This window comes from Wolffia australiana, chromosome 18, assembly GCF_029677425.1.
Source record: "Wolffia australiana isolate 7733 chromosome 18, ASM2967742v1".
Lineage (NCBI taxonomy): Eukaryota > Viridiplantae > Streptophyta > Magnoliopsida > Alismatales > Araceae > Wolffia > Wolffia australiana.
In genome coordinates this window covers 5,977,552-5,994,366 of record NC_135852.1, presented here as the reverse complement: position 1 = coordinate 5,994,366, position 16,815 = coordinate 5,977,552, and the positions used below count along the sequence as shown (strand labels likewise).

Genomic DNA, 16,815 nt, shown 5'->3' with positions numbered 1-16,815 from the left:
GAGAATAAGACGCGCGTGGGAAGAGAGAGGGAGAGCTCAACGATGGTAAGTGATGACGCGTGTCGTAGAGCGAGAGAGGGTCGTATTTTGTGGGGGGAGTTTTGCGGAAAAGCCCCTCTTATTTTTTTCATTTGGGGAATCGAATAGTACGACTCTAGAATCTATGGCCATAAGCATAGTGTACAGTATAGAACGGGCCCATTACGTCCCCCTCTCGGGCCGTTAACTGATTCAAAGGGTTTGTTTTTAAGTGAAAATATTGTCTAGTAATACCTTTTTTTTCCTTTTTTATCTCGGCCTACTAACTCAGTCTAGAAAATCTGCTTAACGTTATTTATTTTTAACTCAATCTCGTGGAAAAGACATTAATAGCCTTTTCTTGTTTTAGCTCAGCCCATTAACGCAATCAAGAAAGAAGATTAAAAAAAAAGTTTGTTTTAAGTGAACATCATCGTCTATTTTCTACGCCAGGCCCTTGAACATCGATAACCTTTTCTTTTTTATCTTGATCAATAAGCTTCATCTAGAAATTCAGATTTAAAAACATACATTTATAAGCAAAATAATCATAAATTCGCCGCGTGCGACGGTATTACCCCCTAACCACACGGAAAAAGATATTACTAACATTATCTGTCTAATCTTGTCCCATTAACTCAATCAGGAAAGTCAGATTAAAAAGGCTTATTTTTTAAGTGACAAGATCATCCATGACCTATGTTATCATACAGAAAAGATAAAGCACTTCAAATTGTTGATTTATCGATGGTCTAGTACCAATAGTTCATTATGTAATAGATCTTTTTGTTCTAATACTCAATCCGAGAATTTTCGGTATTTATTTGTCAATAGCCTATATCTAACAGAAGGTTATTGGATCAAGCGACAAAGAAAGTACTTAGAAACTTTTCCTGGAACATTCATGAAACTGAAAAAATACTTCCCATTCCTTTGCTGCAAAGATATGAGCCCATGAAAAAGAGATTAAGTGAGCCCGAGGGAATTTTATTTTTTTACTTATTTCTGATAAATAATTAGCACTACGAGACTTAGCTCCATAGAACAATATGCTACTGCTGAAACATGGAAGAATTTAGATCTTAGAGTAAAACACAATGTATGGATGATATAAACTGCCTAAACAAGAATGATTTACTTCGTAACCCTCACTATATACATAAAAAAATTCCATTAATGAAACCAGGTCATGAAATAAATAAGCATGTCCAATGGTGTTGTGTTGATATCGGCTCCAGTGAAACATTAATACCCTTTTTCTTTCTCTCTCGGCCTTATCAGAAAAAAAAAACAACATTAAAAAAAATCGTCCATGGCTGGTATTATCCATTACGATGGGGAAAAGACAATAACACCCTTTTATTTTCTTCTGACCGTTTTTGCAATAACGTAATAAACGAAGGGTTTTAGCGTAATCTAAGCCATCGTCTTCTTCCTCCCGTCGTCTGCGAAGATCAGCTACAGAGATCGAAAGGGCTGAATTCCTCGAGCTCGGAAGCGCTCCAATGGAAGGCGGAGAGGTCAGCGGCGATGGCGGAAAGCCATCTCCAATGGCGGACGACTCGACGCAGCCGCTACTCTTCAAATTCCCACCGCCCGCCGATTTTCCCCAAATCGACGATCAATCGCAACAACACTACCCCCCAATTTCCTTCCTCGCAGGCCCTCGCCGCTTCAAAGACCTTCCCTTCCTCATCCTCTTCCTCTTCCTCTTCCTCGCCACCTTCGCCTTCGGAATCTGCTCAATTTTCCTCCGAAACCCCGATTTCTCCCGAGTCTCCGCTTTCTCCTTCGATCCCAATTCTTCCTCCTGCGTCATCCCCGTTAATCAATCCTTCTCCGATCCTAATTCTCACTCCTTCGATCTTCGTCTGCGCTCTTCTTCCCGCCAGGTGCAGGATCTCGCCTGGACTCTTTCGATCACGATCGTACTCTGCTTCCCAATCGTCCTCCTCCTCCTCTGGCTTCTGAAGAACTACTCCAAGCAAGTATTCTACGCTTCGATCCCGTTCTTCGTGCTCATCCCCGCGCTGCTTAACACGTACTGGTTCGTCGTTTGCACGCTGAGGACGGCCTGCCGAGAAGCGTTTCCTCTTCCTTATCGAATTCTGGTGTTGATCTTCGTGTTCATCTTGGTGGGCGCGGTGGCTTGGATCGTCGTTGTCAATTGGCATCGCGTCGAGCTGACGAGCAGAATTGTGGGAATTGCTGCTGATGCGCTCTCGAAGAATTTGGGGCTTCTCTCCGTGCTTCCATTGCTGTTCTTGGTGCTGCTGTTCTACTGTTTTTTGCTGGTGATTTTCTTGGTTTTTGCAAGCCAGAATGGGAAGATTGTGCCCAGGAAATCAAGCCAAGGATATTTTTTCTGCGATTGGAAGCAGCAGAGATGGGTGCCTGCCTATTATGTTCTTGCAATAATCACAATGCTGTGGACGTTGACAGTGATCATCGAAGCTCACGTTTATGTTGTCAGCGGAACAATCGCCAACTGGTATTTCTCCTCCGATGAAGACAGACCAAGGAGAATGATACGATATTCATTGAGGTAATCCGTAATTCTGATTGAAATCTGCTGAATTATAATAAGATTATGCTGTGGTTGGAGTGATTGTTCTTACTGGGGTTCTTGTATTTTAGGTTTTTAATCTAAAATTGCATGTCTATCTTCTCTCTGCTGTATCTCTGATATTGGTTTTACCCGCTATTCTTAAACATTAGGTTCTCATAAACCCCAAAATTTTCATAATATTGTCTGCCCCATGTGGACAGACTGGAAAAGTCAAATTCCTTATTATCAACGAGGAAATTGACTTTGATTTCTGAATAATTCGTGTCGTTCAAGCTAAATGTGGATGACGACGACGATGCGTTCTCTACAATGGCCCTCTTGGAAACAGTTGCTAACATCTCTGCTGCAAGTTCTTAAAGAAAACAAATCTACTGCAAGTTGAAATGACATCTCTTAAACAACTTAAGTCAACCTAATTTGTGGCTAGGATAGAACAAAAACTGAACAGATGCATTCTATGATCCACAAAAATTCTCTTTTTTTCTATAATAAACAGATTACATGACCACTTTTTACTCTAATTCTCCTGCAGAAATGCCTTTGGTCCGTCCTTTGGCACCGTATGCTTCTCCGGATTGGTGATGGCCGGCATACGTGTCATCCGCGCCATCGTTGACAGCGCCGAAGACGATAACGGGCCACGCAGCGGCGTGCAAATGATGCTTCAATGTTGTGCCAACTTTCTCCTCTCTGCAATCCATTTCGTCAACAAGTTCACCATCAATTTCGCTGCCATCACTGGAGAAGCCTACTGTTCTTCAGCAAACATGGCCTATGAACTCCTCAAGCGCAACCTTCTTTCCACCGTCTTCGTCGAGACCGTCTCCACCCGCATCCTTATAGGCGTCAGTTTCGTTCTATCTGCAGTCTATGCCACAGTGGTGAGTGCCATTTTATCCTTCATTAAGTAGGATGATCTTCATCTTTGCATGCTAACTTATTCATGCATAAGTTTAACCATCACTCCAGGCGAGTCGTCATCGTCCTCGTCATTCGTTTGCACTCGCATGGCAATGAGGAATTCTTCGTCGTCATTGTCATTCGTCTGCTGCTACTGTGATCTCATCTTTTTTTTTTTCATCAGGATGACGAAGTCGTCTTCGTCATCGTCTCTCAACTGTGTGCATGATGCCGATGACGAATTCCTCATTTCTCAGGAAAATCTTGTTGACGACGACGAATTAGTCAGTGTGGTGAACTAAAACCCTTTGTAGCAGCAGATGGGTTTAGGTTTTAGGGTTTAGGGTTTGACGACGAAGTCTTCGTCAACACTCATCGGCAAGCATGATGACAATGACGATTTCGTCATCGTCACTCCAGGACGAATTTTAATTGGCCTTAAGATTAGACTTTGGCATCATTAAAACACTTATTTTTTATCTTCTGAACAGCTAATCTCATTCAGCTGGAAAATTTTGACCAGAATGCTGTTTTCTGAACTTATCTTTCTGTCTATCATAGCAGAAATCGGATAATCTGTGCAATATCATCCACTTTCATACATCAGAGGAGAAAAAATTCGCTCTAAATGAATGAAACAAGAAGAACTCAAGATACAACGAACAATTCAATACCAAAATGGAAATTCAAAACCAAAAAGAACCCCGAAATCAAAACCCGGAGATTCATGAAAATAATGCGCAAACCTTGGGTCTTCTGACTATGGATCATCGATTCAGGCGTGGGCGATTCTGAGGACATCGAAATCGCTGGGCGAGGGCTCATATTTGGTGGCGGGATCTTCGTTTCTGGTGCTAATGGCGGCGTTAGGGTTTCTGATCCACGTCTTGGACGAGGTAATCGACACGGTTTACGTGTGCTTCGCCATTGACAGAGACAAAAGAGAAGTTTCCAAGCAGGATGTTCACTCTGTGTACGTGCTCCTCCCCGTCAGTCGCAGCAACGCCTCCGGTCTTCCTTCCAGAGCTCCTCTTCTTGCTTGATCTCTTCATCTTGTACAAGCCGATCTCTCTTGTCATCCTTGTTTAATTCTTCCCGACCCCCCCCCCCCTGCTGCCTGAGAAATTGAGAGAAGAAGAGGTGAAGTACTCACCCAGTGTCTATTATTTATTACACTTTGGTTCTCCTCTTTCATTGGGAAAATTGCTGGAAAAAATGACCATGGTTTGTGTTCAAATTGACTTGATGGGAGGCCTTTAAAAAGGTATTGATTCATTTGCATCATGATAACAAAGCAAATGAATAGAGTATTTTCTAATGGTTGTGCATTTATTGTTTCATGGAAGGCATCCAAAGAGCATGACACTAGTCCTTAGAATGGCCTAGGAGGATATCATTTAATTTGATGATTTTATGATTTTTAAACATTTTAGATGTTTTGAATGAGTCTAGTGTAGCGTTACACACTGGAAGAACACTTCAAAGCTCTTGGTATCTCAACCTATTCTGTAATTTGATTTGAGGGTGTTGTATTATCTTTCAACAAATTATGGCGGTTAAAATGTTGCTTTTATCTCTCACGAGTCTATCAAAGGCTAATGTTTAAAGAGTAAGAATGTCCACAAATTAAATACACATTTATAAATGATATTAATACATTTTGAACATAAGTAACTTGTACAATTAATATAGGCACCACAAAATTTGTATTTAACTTGAATAAATACCTCTTGAGATCAACAATGGCATAAGTTGTGGGGGGCTGATCGAAGTACATTTTCAAAGCATCTATACAACCTGTTTTGCCTGCCTTGCCACAAATCAAAACTGTTTTTCTGACAATCGATGTTCTGATACTATATTAGTGCAGCAGAGTAAATATGAATCAAATTAGACCTTTAAACTAAAACTAAAACTAAAACCAAAACATGTTGACAATTGAATCCACTTGTGCAGAGTTTAGTCAATATATATCAAATCAGACCTTTAAACTAAAACCAAAACACGTTGATGATTGAACAAGTTTTGTTAAGCTTTTTTATTCACTCCAGAACCTTCAATGCAGAATACTATGAGAATATAGTGCTTCATTTCTCATTAAATATGGTGTTTGCGTTTTCCATGATAGATTTCATTTAATTAAGTAATTAGGAGTTTATCCAAAGTAAAAGTCTAATTTTCATGCGTCTTTGATCATGCAGTTCCATATGGCTCAAAATTCACAAGTTTATTCCCCATTTTCATTTCTCACATCATTTGGTTACCTATTTTTTCTTATACAAGATAAATATGTGTTTTATTGTTTAAAATGATAATGTATTTAGTAAACAAAATATAGTTCTTTGGTGCTGGTAAAACAGAGAAGTTCTTTTGTAGTTTGTCCATGAACTGTATATGCATATCTTAAACTTTCAGAATATGCTTGAAACTAGAATATTGATGGACTTCCTAGCATGTAAAATGGCACCTATAAAGGCCAAAAATATTTTCAATAAAATTCTGTCTAACCGTATTTCAAAATATCTTACCATGTGGAAGATAATGATAGGTCATTGTCATCCACTGAGCATCAATAATATTTTATTAAACAGACACATTTATCTTTGCACGATCATTCGGAAAAAATATCAACATAGATCATTATCAATAAAGTGAAGTTATCAGCTGATCCGAATGTCACAGTTAGCACCATATTTTTTGAGATAGAATAGAATAACATCCATATCACATTTCACATTCACATTTCCAAATAATCTCTGAAGTTCTATGGTGGTTTATATGAATAGGTTTCCATCAAATTATCTTTCATATACCTTCTGATCTTGTTATGAATTAGTAAAAAATATGGGTTATTTATTCACAGTTTAATTTATAAATTATATTCTGTAAAAAAGTATAAAGTATTAAGAAATGAGGGAGAGAGAGGGAGAGTCAGATAGAGAGGAGAGGAGACAGGGAGAGGGAGATACTGAGGGTGGGAGAGAGGCAGAGTGTGAGAAAGGGAGAGTGAAGGGAAGAGCGAGAGTGTGAGAAAACGAGAGTAAGATAGAGAGAGAGGTAGAGAGGGAGAGTGTGAGAAAGGGAGAGTGAGATAGAGAGGGAGAGTGTGAGAAAGTAAGAGTGAAATAGAGAGGGAGGGAGAGAGGGAGAGTCTGAGAAAGGGAGAGTGAGATAGAGAGGGAGGGAGAGAGGGAGGGAGAGAGAAATATGAAGAGAGAGGGAGTCAGAGAGAGGGAGGGAGACAGGTTAGTGTGAGAAAGGGAGACTGAGATATTGGGGGAGGGAGAGAGAGAAAGAGGAAGAGAGGGAGTGAGGGAGAGAGGGAGAGAGAAAGAGAAAGAGAGAGGGAGAGGTAAAGACAGAGAGGGAGAAAGAGAGAGGGACTGAGGGAGAGATAAAGACAGAGAGAGAGGGAGAGAGGGTTAAAGAGAGAGTGGGAGAGATAAAGACAGAGAGAGAGAGAGGGAGAAAGAGAGAGGGAGAGATAAATACAGAGAGAGAGGGAGAGAGGGAGAGGGAGAGGGAGATATAAAGACACAGAGAGAGAGGGAGGGAGAGAGATAGAGAGAGGGGGAGGGAGAGAGAGAAAGAGAGAAAGATGGAGAGAGGGAGACAGGAGACTGTGAGGAAGGTAGAGTGAGATAGAGAGGGAGGGAGAGAGAGAAAGAAAGAGGAAGAGAGGGAGTGAGATAGAGAGGGAGAGAGAAAGAGAAAGAGAGAGGGAGAGATAAAGACAGAGAGAGGGAGATAGAAAGAGAAAGAGAGAGGGAGAGATAAAGACAGAGAGAGGGAGAGAGAAAGAGAAAGAGAGAGGGAGAGAGAATGAGAGAGAGAGGGAGAGAGAAAGAGAAAGAGAGAGGGAGAGATAAAGACAGAGAGAGGGAGATAGAAAGAGAAAGAGAAAGAGAGAGGGAGAGAAAGAGAGGGAAAGAGAATGAGAGAGAGAGGAGTGAGAGAGAGGGAGAGAGTGAGAGGGAGAGGAGAGAGGGAGAGGACAGGGAGAGGAGAGAGAGAGAGATAGAGAGAGACGAGGGAGGGAGTGGGGAAGACATATATAGAGAGAGACAAGGATAGAGAGAATAATTCAAACGCCAAAAAAAAAGATATAAATATCTAAAAAACCTTAATATACACGACGGATTAATAAGAGCGAAGATATAAGCCTACATTCAAACCTTTTAATTCATAACCATACAAATCCAGTTCATGGTCTGAATCCTCGTCGTCGAATCGAGATACTTCCTCTGCAATCATCTTCCTCGAGACCACCGCAAGATCGATCGCCATGAACGCAGCCGCAGCCTTCGCTCATCTCCCCGCCTTCTCTCCGACGCGTCGATCAAGAACCTCCCGATCCCGCCGTAATCTGATCATGGCGTCCAACACAGGTCGATCCATCCCCTTTCCGCTCGAATTCTGCGAAATCCTCAGCAAATTCTCGAACTTTTCTTGAGATTTCGTCTTGATTCAGGTCAGGATGATGTGTGCAGCGGAAATCTGGTTCCGATTCTGGGGGACTGCGGTGCGATCGCGCCATTTTCCAAGGTGATCGATCCGTCTGATGGCGTTTTTGATATCGCGATTTGCTTGATCGTGGAGCCCTAATCGTGGTCCGATCCGAGCAGGACGCGGCGATGGGGATGGTTCTGAGCGCGGCGACGGGCGGTGGTTGGACCACCGGCTCGGGAATGGAAGGCCCGCCCGCGCCTGCGGCCGGGGAGGGCCTCGAGAGTCGAGGCGCGGCGGCCGGGCCTTGGTCGCTGTTCACGAGGTCTCCTCGCCGGCGGATGCTCGTCGCCTTCAGCTGCAACGTCTGCGGCCAGCGCACCACCCGCGCGATCAACCCCCACGCCTACACCGACGGCACCGTGTTCGTCCAGGTTCTTCTCCTCCTCCTTCTAGATTGTTCTAGTTTGTTGTTGTTCTTCTTCTAGATTCTTCTTGATTTATTTCTTCTTCTTCTGCTTCTTTTGCTAGATTCTTCATGATTTATTTCATCTTCTTCTGCTTCTTTTGCTAGATTCTTCATGATTTATTTCATCTTCTTCTGCATCTTTTTCTAGATTCTTCATGATTTATTTCATCTTCTTCTGCTTCTGTTTCTAGATTCTTCATAATTTATTTCATCTTTTTCTGCTTCTGTTTCTAGATTCTTCATGATTTATTTCATCCTCTTCTGCTTCTGTTTCTAGATTCTTCATAATTTATTTCATCTTTTTCTGCTTCTGTTTCTAGATTCTTCATGATTTATTTCATCCTCTTCTGCTTCTGTTTCTAGATTCTTCATAATTTATTTCATCTTTTTCTGCTTCTGTTTCTAGATTCTTCATGATTTATTTCATCCTCTTCTGCTTCTGTTTCTAGATTCTTCATGATTTATTTCATCTTTTTCTGCTTCTTTTTCTAGATTCTTAATGATTTATTTCATCTCCTTCTGCTTCTTTTGCTAGATCTTTCAATATTTTTCTTCTTGTTCTTCCGTTCTTCATCTAGATTCGCCTTTTCTTCTTCTTTTTCTTGATTCTTCATGATTTATTTCGTCTTCTTCTGCTTCTGTTGCTAGATCTTCCAAGGTTTTTCTTCTTGTTCTTCCGTTCTTCTTCTAGATTCTCCTATTCTTCTTGTTTTTCTAGATCATCCGAGGTTTTTCTTCTTGTTCTTTCCTTTTTCTATGTTCTCATTCTTTTTCTTGATTCCTCTAGATTCTTTTCGAGTTTCCATTTCTTCTTTTTCATCTTCTTCAAGCTTCGTTTCCTCCAGATGCTTTCTGCTCCTACATATCTTCCAGAAATTTCATTTTCTTCTAATTCTCCCGCACTCTTCCCCTGCTTCTTCTTCCAGTTCATCCTCCTCTTCCTGGTTTCGTTCTACTCCTATATTCTTCTAAAATCCTCTTTTTCTTCTAAATTCTCCTCCTGCTTCTTCAAATTCTTCTCCTCTTCCTGATTCATCAATATTCTTCTAAATTCTTCTACACGATCTTTATGTTTCTTCTTCTTCTTTGTTCTTCCTCAGTGCTGCGGCTGTCTCGTGTTCCACAAGCTGGTGGACAATCTCAACTTGTTCGAGGGGATGAACTGCTACGTCAATCCCCAATTCCAACCCAATGGCGATGCTCCATCCCCTGATCTCCCCGCCCACGACGACGACGATCTCTTCCCACGTCCCTGATCATGATCATGATCATCGTACTTGTAATCTCTAATACCGGTATGTAAATATCTCTGCTCGATCTCGAAGTAAATATAATAAAAAATTTAAACTTTCCTGCTTACTTCAAAAGGGTATGTCTATAAAACCCCCACCTTTGGATTTTTGAATGGAGAGAACTCTTCATCTTCACCCTGGGAACCTGACTATGGACATTGCATCACGGAAGTGTAAACAAGTGAAATTCAAAGAAATTGGGTTGAATTCAAAGAAATAGAGCAAGTGAACAGACAAAGAAGAGGGCGGATGATCTTTAACCATTTTTCGGATAAAATGTGAAAATTTTAAATTTAATACTATAGTCATTCTAAGCGTTGGAAAAATGGGGTATGGAATGAACTCGTACGACTACGCGGGGCTGCTGCGGGGCTGCGCGAGCCTGCGGCGGCTCCGGCAGATCCACGGGCGGATCGCGGCGGCGGGCCTGGCCGCGAACCCCTTCCTCGCCGCCAAGCTGGTCTCTCTCTACGCCGCCCTCTCCCCCGCCGCCGCCCTCGACGCCCGCCGCGCCTTCGACGGCGCCGCCGCCCACGACACCGTCCTCTGGAACGTCCTCATCCGCGCCGTCCCGTCCGATGACGCCATCTCCGCCTACGTCACCATGCGCCGCGCCGCCGCCGCCGCCCCCAACGGCTTCACCTTCACCTTCCTCCTCGCCTCCTGCAGCGGCGGCGCCGCCGGCGCCGCCGTCCACGCGGAGGCCTGCAAGCGCGGCCTCGCCGCCGACCTCCACGTCGGCAACGCGCTGGCGGCGCTCTACTCCCGCGCCGGCGACGTGGCGGCGGCGCTCCGCCAGTTCGAGGAGATGCCGGCCCGGGACGTCGTCTCGTGGAACACGATAATCGCGGGGGCGGCGAAGGGGGGGCGGTGGGGGGCCGCGCTGGGGCTGCTTGGGCGGATGCAGGCGGCGGGTGTTCCGCCGGACTACGTGACGCTGGTGGCGGCGCTGCCGGCGTGCGCTAAGCTGGCGGCGGCGCGGGCCGGGCTGTGGGCGCACGCCGCGGCGGTCACGCGCGGGCTGCCGGCGGACTCGGCGCTGGGCGGCGCGCTCGTGACCATGTACGCCGCCTGCGGTCGCCTGGGTCCTGCCCGGGAGGTGTTCGACAGAATTCCCGAGCCATCGGTGGCCGCCTGTGGCGCCATGATGGGCGCCTACGGCGCCCATGGGCTCGCCCGCGAGGCTCTGGCCCTGCTCGAGAGAATGCCCCGCCCCGGCCCGGACGGTATCTGCTTCCTCAGCCTGCTCTCCGCCTGCGCCCACGCCGGCCTTGTGGAGGAAGGAAAGAGGATCTGGGAGAAGATGGAGGAGATGGGCGTGGAGAGATGGCCTGGCCATTATGGCTGCATGGCTGGCCTGCTGGCTCGGGCCGGTTGCCTGCGCGAGGCCGCCGAGATGGCGGCGTCGGCCGCCGGTGCCGAGGGGTGGCGGGCCGTGATGGGCGCTTGTGGGGAGGCGGCGGCGGCGGCGGTGGCGACGCGGGTGGTGGAGATCGAGCCCGGCTGCGGTGGTGGGTATGTGGCGCTGGCCAGGGCATGGGAGGGTGCTGGCGGCGCCGAGGCAGCGGCCCGGGTGAGGACCATGATGAGGGACAGAGGGGTGAGGCGGACGCCAGGGCGTAGCTGGGTTGAGGTGGAAGGTCTGCTCCATGGTTTTGGTGTTGCAGATGAGTCTCATCCCAACAATTGGGACATCTATGGTGTGCTGCACAGCCTTGGGAAGACAATTCGCCTGGATGATGATGATGACGATGATGATGATGGTGATGGTGGACATTTGTGGGCATCATCTCTGCAAGACTAGAGGAAGATGGTTCAACAGCAACATTGGAAATGAACCAAAAAAAGTTGTCAGGATGATGATGCTGATTATTATTATCATCATCCAGACAAATTGATGGTGGTCATGATAAGATGATGATGATGGTGGTGGCAATAATGGTGAACATCAGTGGGTATCATCTCTGCAAGAAAAAAAAGAAGATGGTTCAACAACAACGACAGCAACGACCAAAAAATTGTGGTGAGGGTGATGGTATGATGTTGGTGGGCACTGGTGAGTACCATCATCAGAAAGCTTCATGATGATGGTCTACTGAGAGATAATGGGATGGTGATGATGCCACAGGTGATGTTACTGGTAATGTTAAGTGGTGATGGTGGTGATGAAACTAGAGATCACCAGTTTCTCCAGTCTGGGCCAGGGCTCAGGCTCACATTCTGAAGCTGAATCGTGATTATGATGAAGATCATAGTGGGGGTAGTATTTTTGCCATTTGTTGAGAGAGAAATGAGCATTAACGTTGAGGATGATAATGACCATGCCACGTGAACTCCTAATGTTGGTGGACTCAGCCTTGGACTAAACCTTGTTCAACCTTTACCTTGATCAAATAAGCAAAATTTAATGATGCTTCTAGAAAAGAGGAGTTTTGTAACACGAAGCATATTGGAATCCAAAAAAGGGCCAGATTAGAGACAACTCCTCGAGCAGTATTTACAATGCTTGGAGTTTATTGATAAAGAGGAGTTTTCTAGACAGTTATTTTGAGTCTTGGTTTTTTAAAATTGTGTGTCATCTTGGAACAGATGAATTTGATGATGTATAGCTGAATCCACGAAAGAAAGGGTAAAAATATAAAATGGGCTTTTGGTGTGGGGTTTGCACTTATAAAGTCTAACACTCCCCCGCAAGCTTCGGACTGAATACTTGTCACTCCAAGCTTCAAAATTGGCACATCGTTCTGTAAATTTGACATGAGCGGTACAATGGTGCGGCTTTCCAATTACTCTTGGATGAAGTGTCAGCTAATATTGATGTGCTTGGTGTGGCCATGGTGAACTGGATTTTGAGCAACTACAATTACAGACTGGTTGACACACATCAGCATGATGGGCTTGGTCCAACGAACCTAGAAGTCATCCAACACATGTTTGATCTACAATACTTCACAAATGCCTAGGGTCAAGGTCCAAAGCCCTGCTTGTTTTCTACACCTAGAGACTACAACTTGCTTTTTGATTTTCCAGGATATGAGATTTCTGGCAAGGAAGGCACAATGTCAGGACCTGATTGACAATCGACAATATTACCTTCTAAACGAGAGATGATGGAAAATTCAGGTCCTGAGTAATGTAATGTCCTTAGTAACCCTTCAGGTATCTGAGTATGCAATGTAAAGCTCTTTCATAAACTTTTCTTGGATCCTACATGAACTGAATAAATGATATGTCCGCATAGGAAAAACCTGGTCAAGCATGGGTCAAGTATATTAGTTTACCGACCAGTCTTTGATGGTATTTTTATTTACTGGAGAACTATCTTTTCCAAGATCTGTATTGTGGTTGGGGTCAACCGATGTAGGGGCTGGTTTACTTTCCAATAATCCAGTTTCCTGAAATAGATCCAACCCATCTTAATTGTGAGATCACGATTCCATGAGGAGAGAAGGCAACCTCTGTCCCAAAGATGCATTTTAATATGGACATATTTTTAGTTACAAAAATCCTTAGAAAGGTGTTCATCTAGCTTCTGAATTTCTTTGGTGTTGTCCTTGGCAGAATCATGTCATCAACTTACACTAGCAATATGGAAATTTCCCTTAATAGTATAATTTATGAACAACGTGTGGTCCTCTCCAAGGATTTTATGGCTGTACTCAATTCACAAAACCAGGCTAGTGGATACTGTTAATTTTACATAAAAAACTTTATTTAATTTTCAGACCAGGTGATGATCCAAGCATTCTTGAATTCAGATGAAATCTCCATGCATATCTCTTCCTCCAAATGTCCATGATGAAACACGTTCTCAACGTCCAGTCGGTCTCATGTGCAAAGGTTTCCTCATCATCAATTCCGTACTGTTGCACATATCCATTAACTACGGGCAGACTCTATCCAGCTGTATGTCCCCATTCTATTGATATTTTACCATGAAAATCAAACAATAGTCTGCTGATTTCTTCCCCGAGGATAATGGAGTGGCTAGGGACCAAGTTATATTCTTAGTTAGGGCCTATATCTGTTTCATTGCAGCTTTTCCATTTGGATCATGAATGGCCTCTGTGACATTTGTAGGAACCCTAATGGACCCTTCTTTGGAGATGTATACTTGATACGGAATAAACAGGTTTTGCGAGAAACATAATGATGACAAGGATAGAGGGATCTACTTCCATCAGCCACAAATGATTAGGGAGAGAAAAATGTTAGTTGGGTGACATTATTGAATTTGGATCAGAAGCAGGCACATTAGGAGTCCTAAGGTGCAGTCTTTTCTTCAAATACACCTTTATATATCACACCCTAGAGTTTGGGCGAGGCAAGAGTGGGTGGATAATCTTCATTGCTCTCGAAGCTCACCCTAAGGAAGAAAGTGTGATATCTGATCCACACTCCCCCTCAATTGATGGGTTACCATGATTTTGGAGGTTGGTGGTCTCAGTGATTAATCTAATGGATCAGTCCATATTAGGTTGACTTTCTATGAAACATTTATCTATGATTCTGCACAGTTCATGACCAAAATTTCTGTTTCTGTCAAAAATGAATTATCGCACCTAATTTTCCTTTCTAGAACACTCTCAATGATTTTCTAAATTTCTGGCACGCTCGGCATCAATCTTGACCAACTGTTACTTCATTTTCAATTGTTGAAAAATATTCATTAACCTATGTACTAATAATTAAAAAGAATATTTTAATTTTCAAATATTACCACTTAATTCAAATGTTATAGAAACACACGGGAAACATAATTTAATATTACGCAGTAGCCATAATATATCCTTAAAATTTACAGATATCAGGATTTAATTCAATTTTCTTTGGATATTAAAATCAAAGTATGTGTGAGGATAACGGGAAACAGTAGCTTCCTATGTTACTGAATTCTCAATTGGGGTCCAATGCAGAATCAATGGAGAGCCTTTTTACTTCAATTTCAATAATTTTATGGCACTTTGGTATGATTTTATCACACCACGGTTATATAATTATGTGATACTAGAACAATAATAACAAAAGAGTGAACGATGAATATGAGTAGTTGAAGTGAGGTGATATTCAGTATCTGAACTTTGGGAAGACACATTTGTAAATTGACAATGAACCTTAACTGCATATGGAAAAATATTTCGCATTTAGTTAATGCACAAGGAAATAGAGTCCAAGGGGTTGCCGTCTCAGAATTGGTGATACGCTTACATCTGCAAAGGATCAATACAGAGCCAGACCAGCGCAGAGTATTCTGAATTTTCATGTAACTATATGTATCCTATATAACATAGATCATAGGCCTGAACAAGTGTATTTTGGAATAAATTACTAGGTCAACTCTGGAATAAATTACTAGGTCATGTTAGGTCCACCCAGCTGACCAGTGGGTCTACTACCTTCATCAGATCAAGTGATTCAGGGGGATCTGGTCGACTTTGGGTCTGGTTAATCGGAAGTCACACCTGTCCTCAACTAGGGTAGTGCCAAACTCGAGTTCTTCTGACTTGTCGTGATGAGCCCAATTGATTCGTCTTATAACCCAACCAAACCGAGAGGACATGAGAGTTGAGTTGAGCTGGAATTGTGGTTCGACTTCTATAATTACTGCAAATTAACTTTTTAATTAATATTTAGAAAATTTTAAAATATGATTAATTGATATCCAAGTACTATATAATTTTGGGGTTTTAAATAACCATATAAGAAGTTCTATGAATTCATGAAACTGGCAAAACTTGATTTTGCTATGAATTAGAATGAAGACAACCGTTCTAAAATTATATAATAGACATGGTGTAAGTTGAATCTTTTTACTTTGTGATTGAGACTTTAGCTTTACTCTGTATAAAAATAAAATATTCGAATCAATGAAATTTAAACATTAATATGAGTTAAAGCTGTCATTAAATATTTTATTGAGAATTGGTAAAACATTTTAATGTTTATAAAAATGAACATCAAAAAATGAAGAGGGATTAATAATAATGAGAAGAGGGAGAAAATGAAGATTCAAAAATGGGGTCACCTAAAAAAAGCAAAAATAAAATTTAAAAAATGCCCATATATCAGTAATCATAAGAAGAAGATGCTCAAGAAGATTAAAAATGGTGTCACATAAACACTTACTATATCCCCGTCCAAGAAGAAGAAGACTAAACATGGTATTTCTTTTAAAATAAAAAATAGAACTAAAAAATCCCAATCGTTCAGGAAAAAAAAAGAGGATGAAAAGGAAGAAGAAGAGGAAAAAGAGGAAGATGAGGAAGAAGAGGGAGAAGAAAAGGCAGTCGCAGTGGGAAGGAAAGATATGAGAGTCGAAGGTCTTTTCATGCAGTTTTCCTTCTTCTAACAGTATTCATTTCATTTTTTTTTCATTTTTAAAATCATGCCATTTCTTTTCCTTTTTAAAATTAAAGGAATCTTTGAACAGTATAACATATGAATTAGAAAATAGTTAATTTCTTTTCGGAACAGTTTTTGTGGATAAATTTTCTTAGGTCAATCATCTGATCTAGACAATGATGGCACTGAACACAACCTCTGCCCTGCCCTCTTGGTAGAGCCAAGTCAGTCTACACCAACCCAACTCCATACTAAGCTACAAGATTAAAGAAATACTTTGAAGCAGGGATTGTCGTTGAAATTCACATCAACCAGTTAGTTAAACAACTAACAATCTACAATGATCTTCTTAGTAAACACCTACCTTCAGAGAAAGTGACAGGGGATCCCACCTAAATAAGATCATCCCCACTTTCTTCTTCCTCCTCCAGCTCCATCCCCTGATCAAACTCCTCAGGGTGTCCATACCAATGGCAGCCTCCCTCCCAGAGCCCCCCACCAAGCTCCTTCCCAGAGCAGGCCACATTGAGGAGAGGGCGGCTCCTCACCAGATCCTCCACCAGCTCCCAATTGGAGCCCATGGTCAACCCAAGCCACCGCAACCTCGGAAAGTAAGGCTTCTTGAACCACCTGAATGCCATCGCCGTCACAGCCCTGCACTCGTACAAATCCAGCAGCCGCAGCGTGCTCCCAAGCCATTCCCCTGCCATCCTCATCGACGCAAGCGCCATCACCGCCACATCTCCAATCTGGGTACACTCCCTCAGCCGGAGCTCCGT

The 16,815-nt window shown here is 42.9% G+C and overlaps 4 protein-coding genes across 4 annotated transcripts in view; 3 read left to right on the top strand and 1 right to left on the bottom strand.

Annotated features, from left to right (window-relative positions):
* Positions 1 to 1,443: 1,443 nt before the first annotated feature.
* LOC144714993 (Plasma-membrane choline transporter family protein) lies at positions 1,444 to 4,724 on the top strand. The gene is made up of 3 exons (XM_078589825.1): positions 1,444 to 2,563; positions 3,120 to 3,468; positions 4,267 to 4,724. The coding sequence occupies exons 1-3, from the start codon at positions 1,524 to 1,526 to the stop codon at positions 4,528 to 4,530; spliced, it is 1,653 nt and encodes a 550-aa protein (XP_078445951.1). The 5' UTR covers positions 1,444 to 1,523; the 3' UTR covers positions 4,531 to 4,724.
* Positions 4,725 to 7,651: 2,927 nt separating this feature from the next.
* On the top strand, positions 7,652 to 9,761 carry LOC144715078 (Zim17-type zinc finger protein). Its single transcript, XM_078589961.1, has 4 exons — positions 7,652 to 7,875; positions 7,959 to 8,032; positions 8,113 to 8,367; positions 9,503 to 9,761. Exons 1-4 carry the CDS (start codon positions 7,773 to 7,775, stop codon positions 9,656 to 9,658), a joined length of 588 nt encoding a protein of 195 aa, XP_078446087.1. The 5' UTR covers positions 7,652 to 7,772; the 3' UTR covers positions 9,659 to 9,761.
* A 258-nt stretch (positions 9,762 to 10,019) lies between these two features.
* Positions 10,020 to 11,498, top strand: LOC144714812 (pentatricopeptide repeat-containing protein At3g57430, chloroplastic-like). The gene has a single exon (XM_078589608.1). It carries the CDS (start codon positions 10,020 to 10,022, stop codon positions 11,496 to 11,498), a length of 1,479 nt encoding a protein of 492 aa, XP_078445734.1.
* A 4,799-nt stretch (positions 11,499 to 16,297) lies between these two features.
* The window catches only part of LOC144715201 (F-box/RNI-like superfamily protein), a 2,326-nt gene continuing 1,808 nt past the window's right edge, over positions 16,298 to 16,815 (bottom strand). Inside the window, exon 4 of the mRNA XM_078590112.1 lies at positions 16,298 to 16,815. This exon is cut by the window's right edge and continues 978 nt beyond it. Within this exon, the coding sequence (XP_078446238.1) occupies positions 16,429 to 16,815 (387 nt within the window). The 3' untranslated portion in view covers positions 16,298 to 16,428.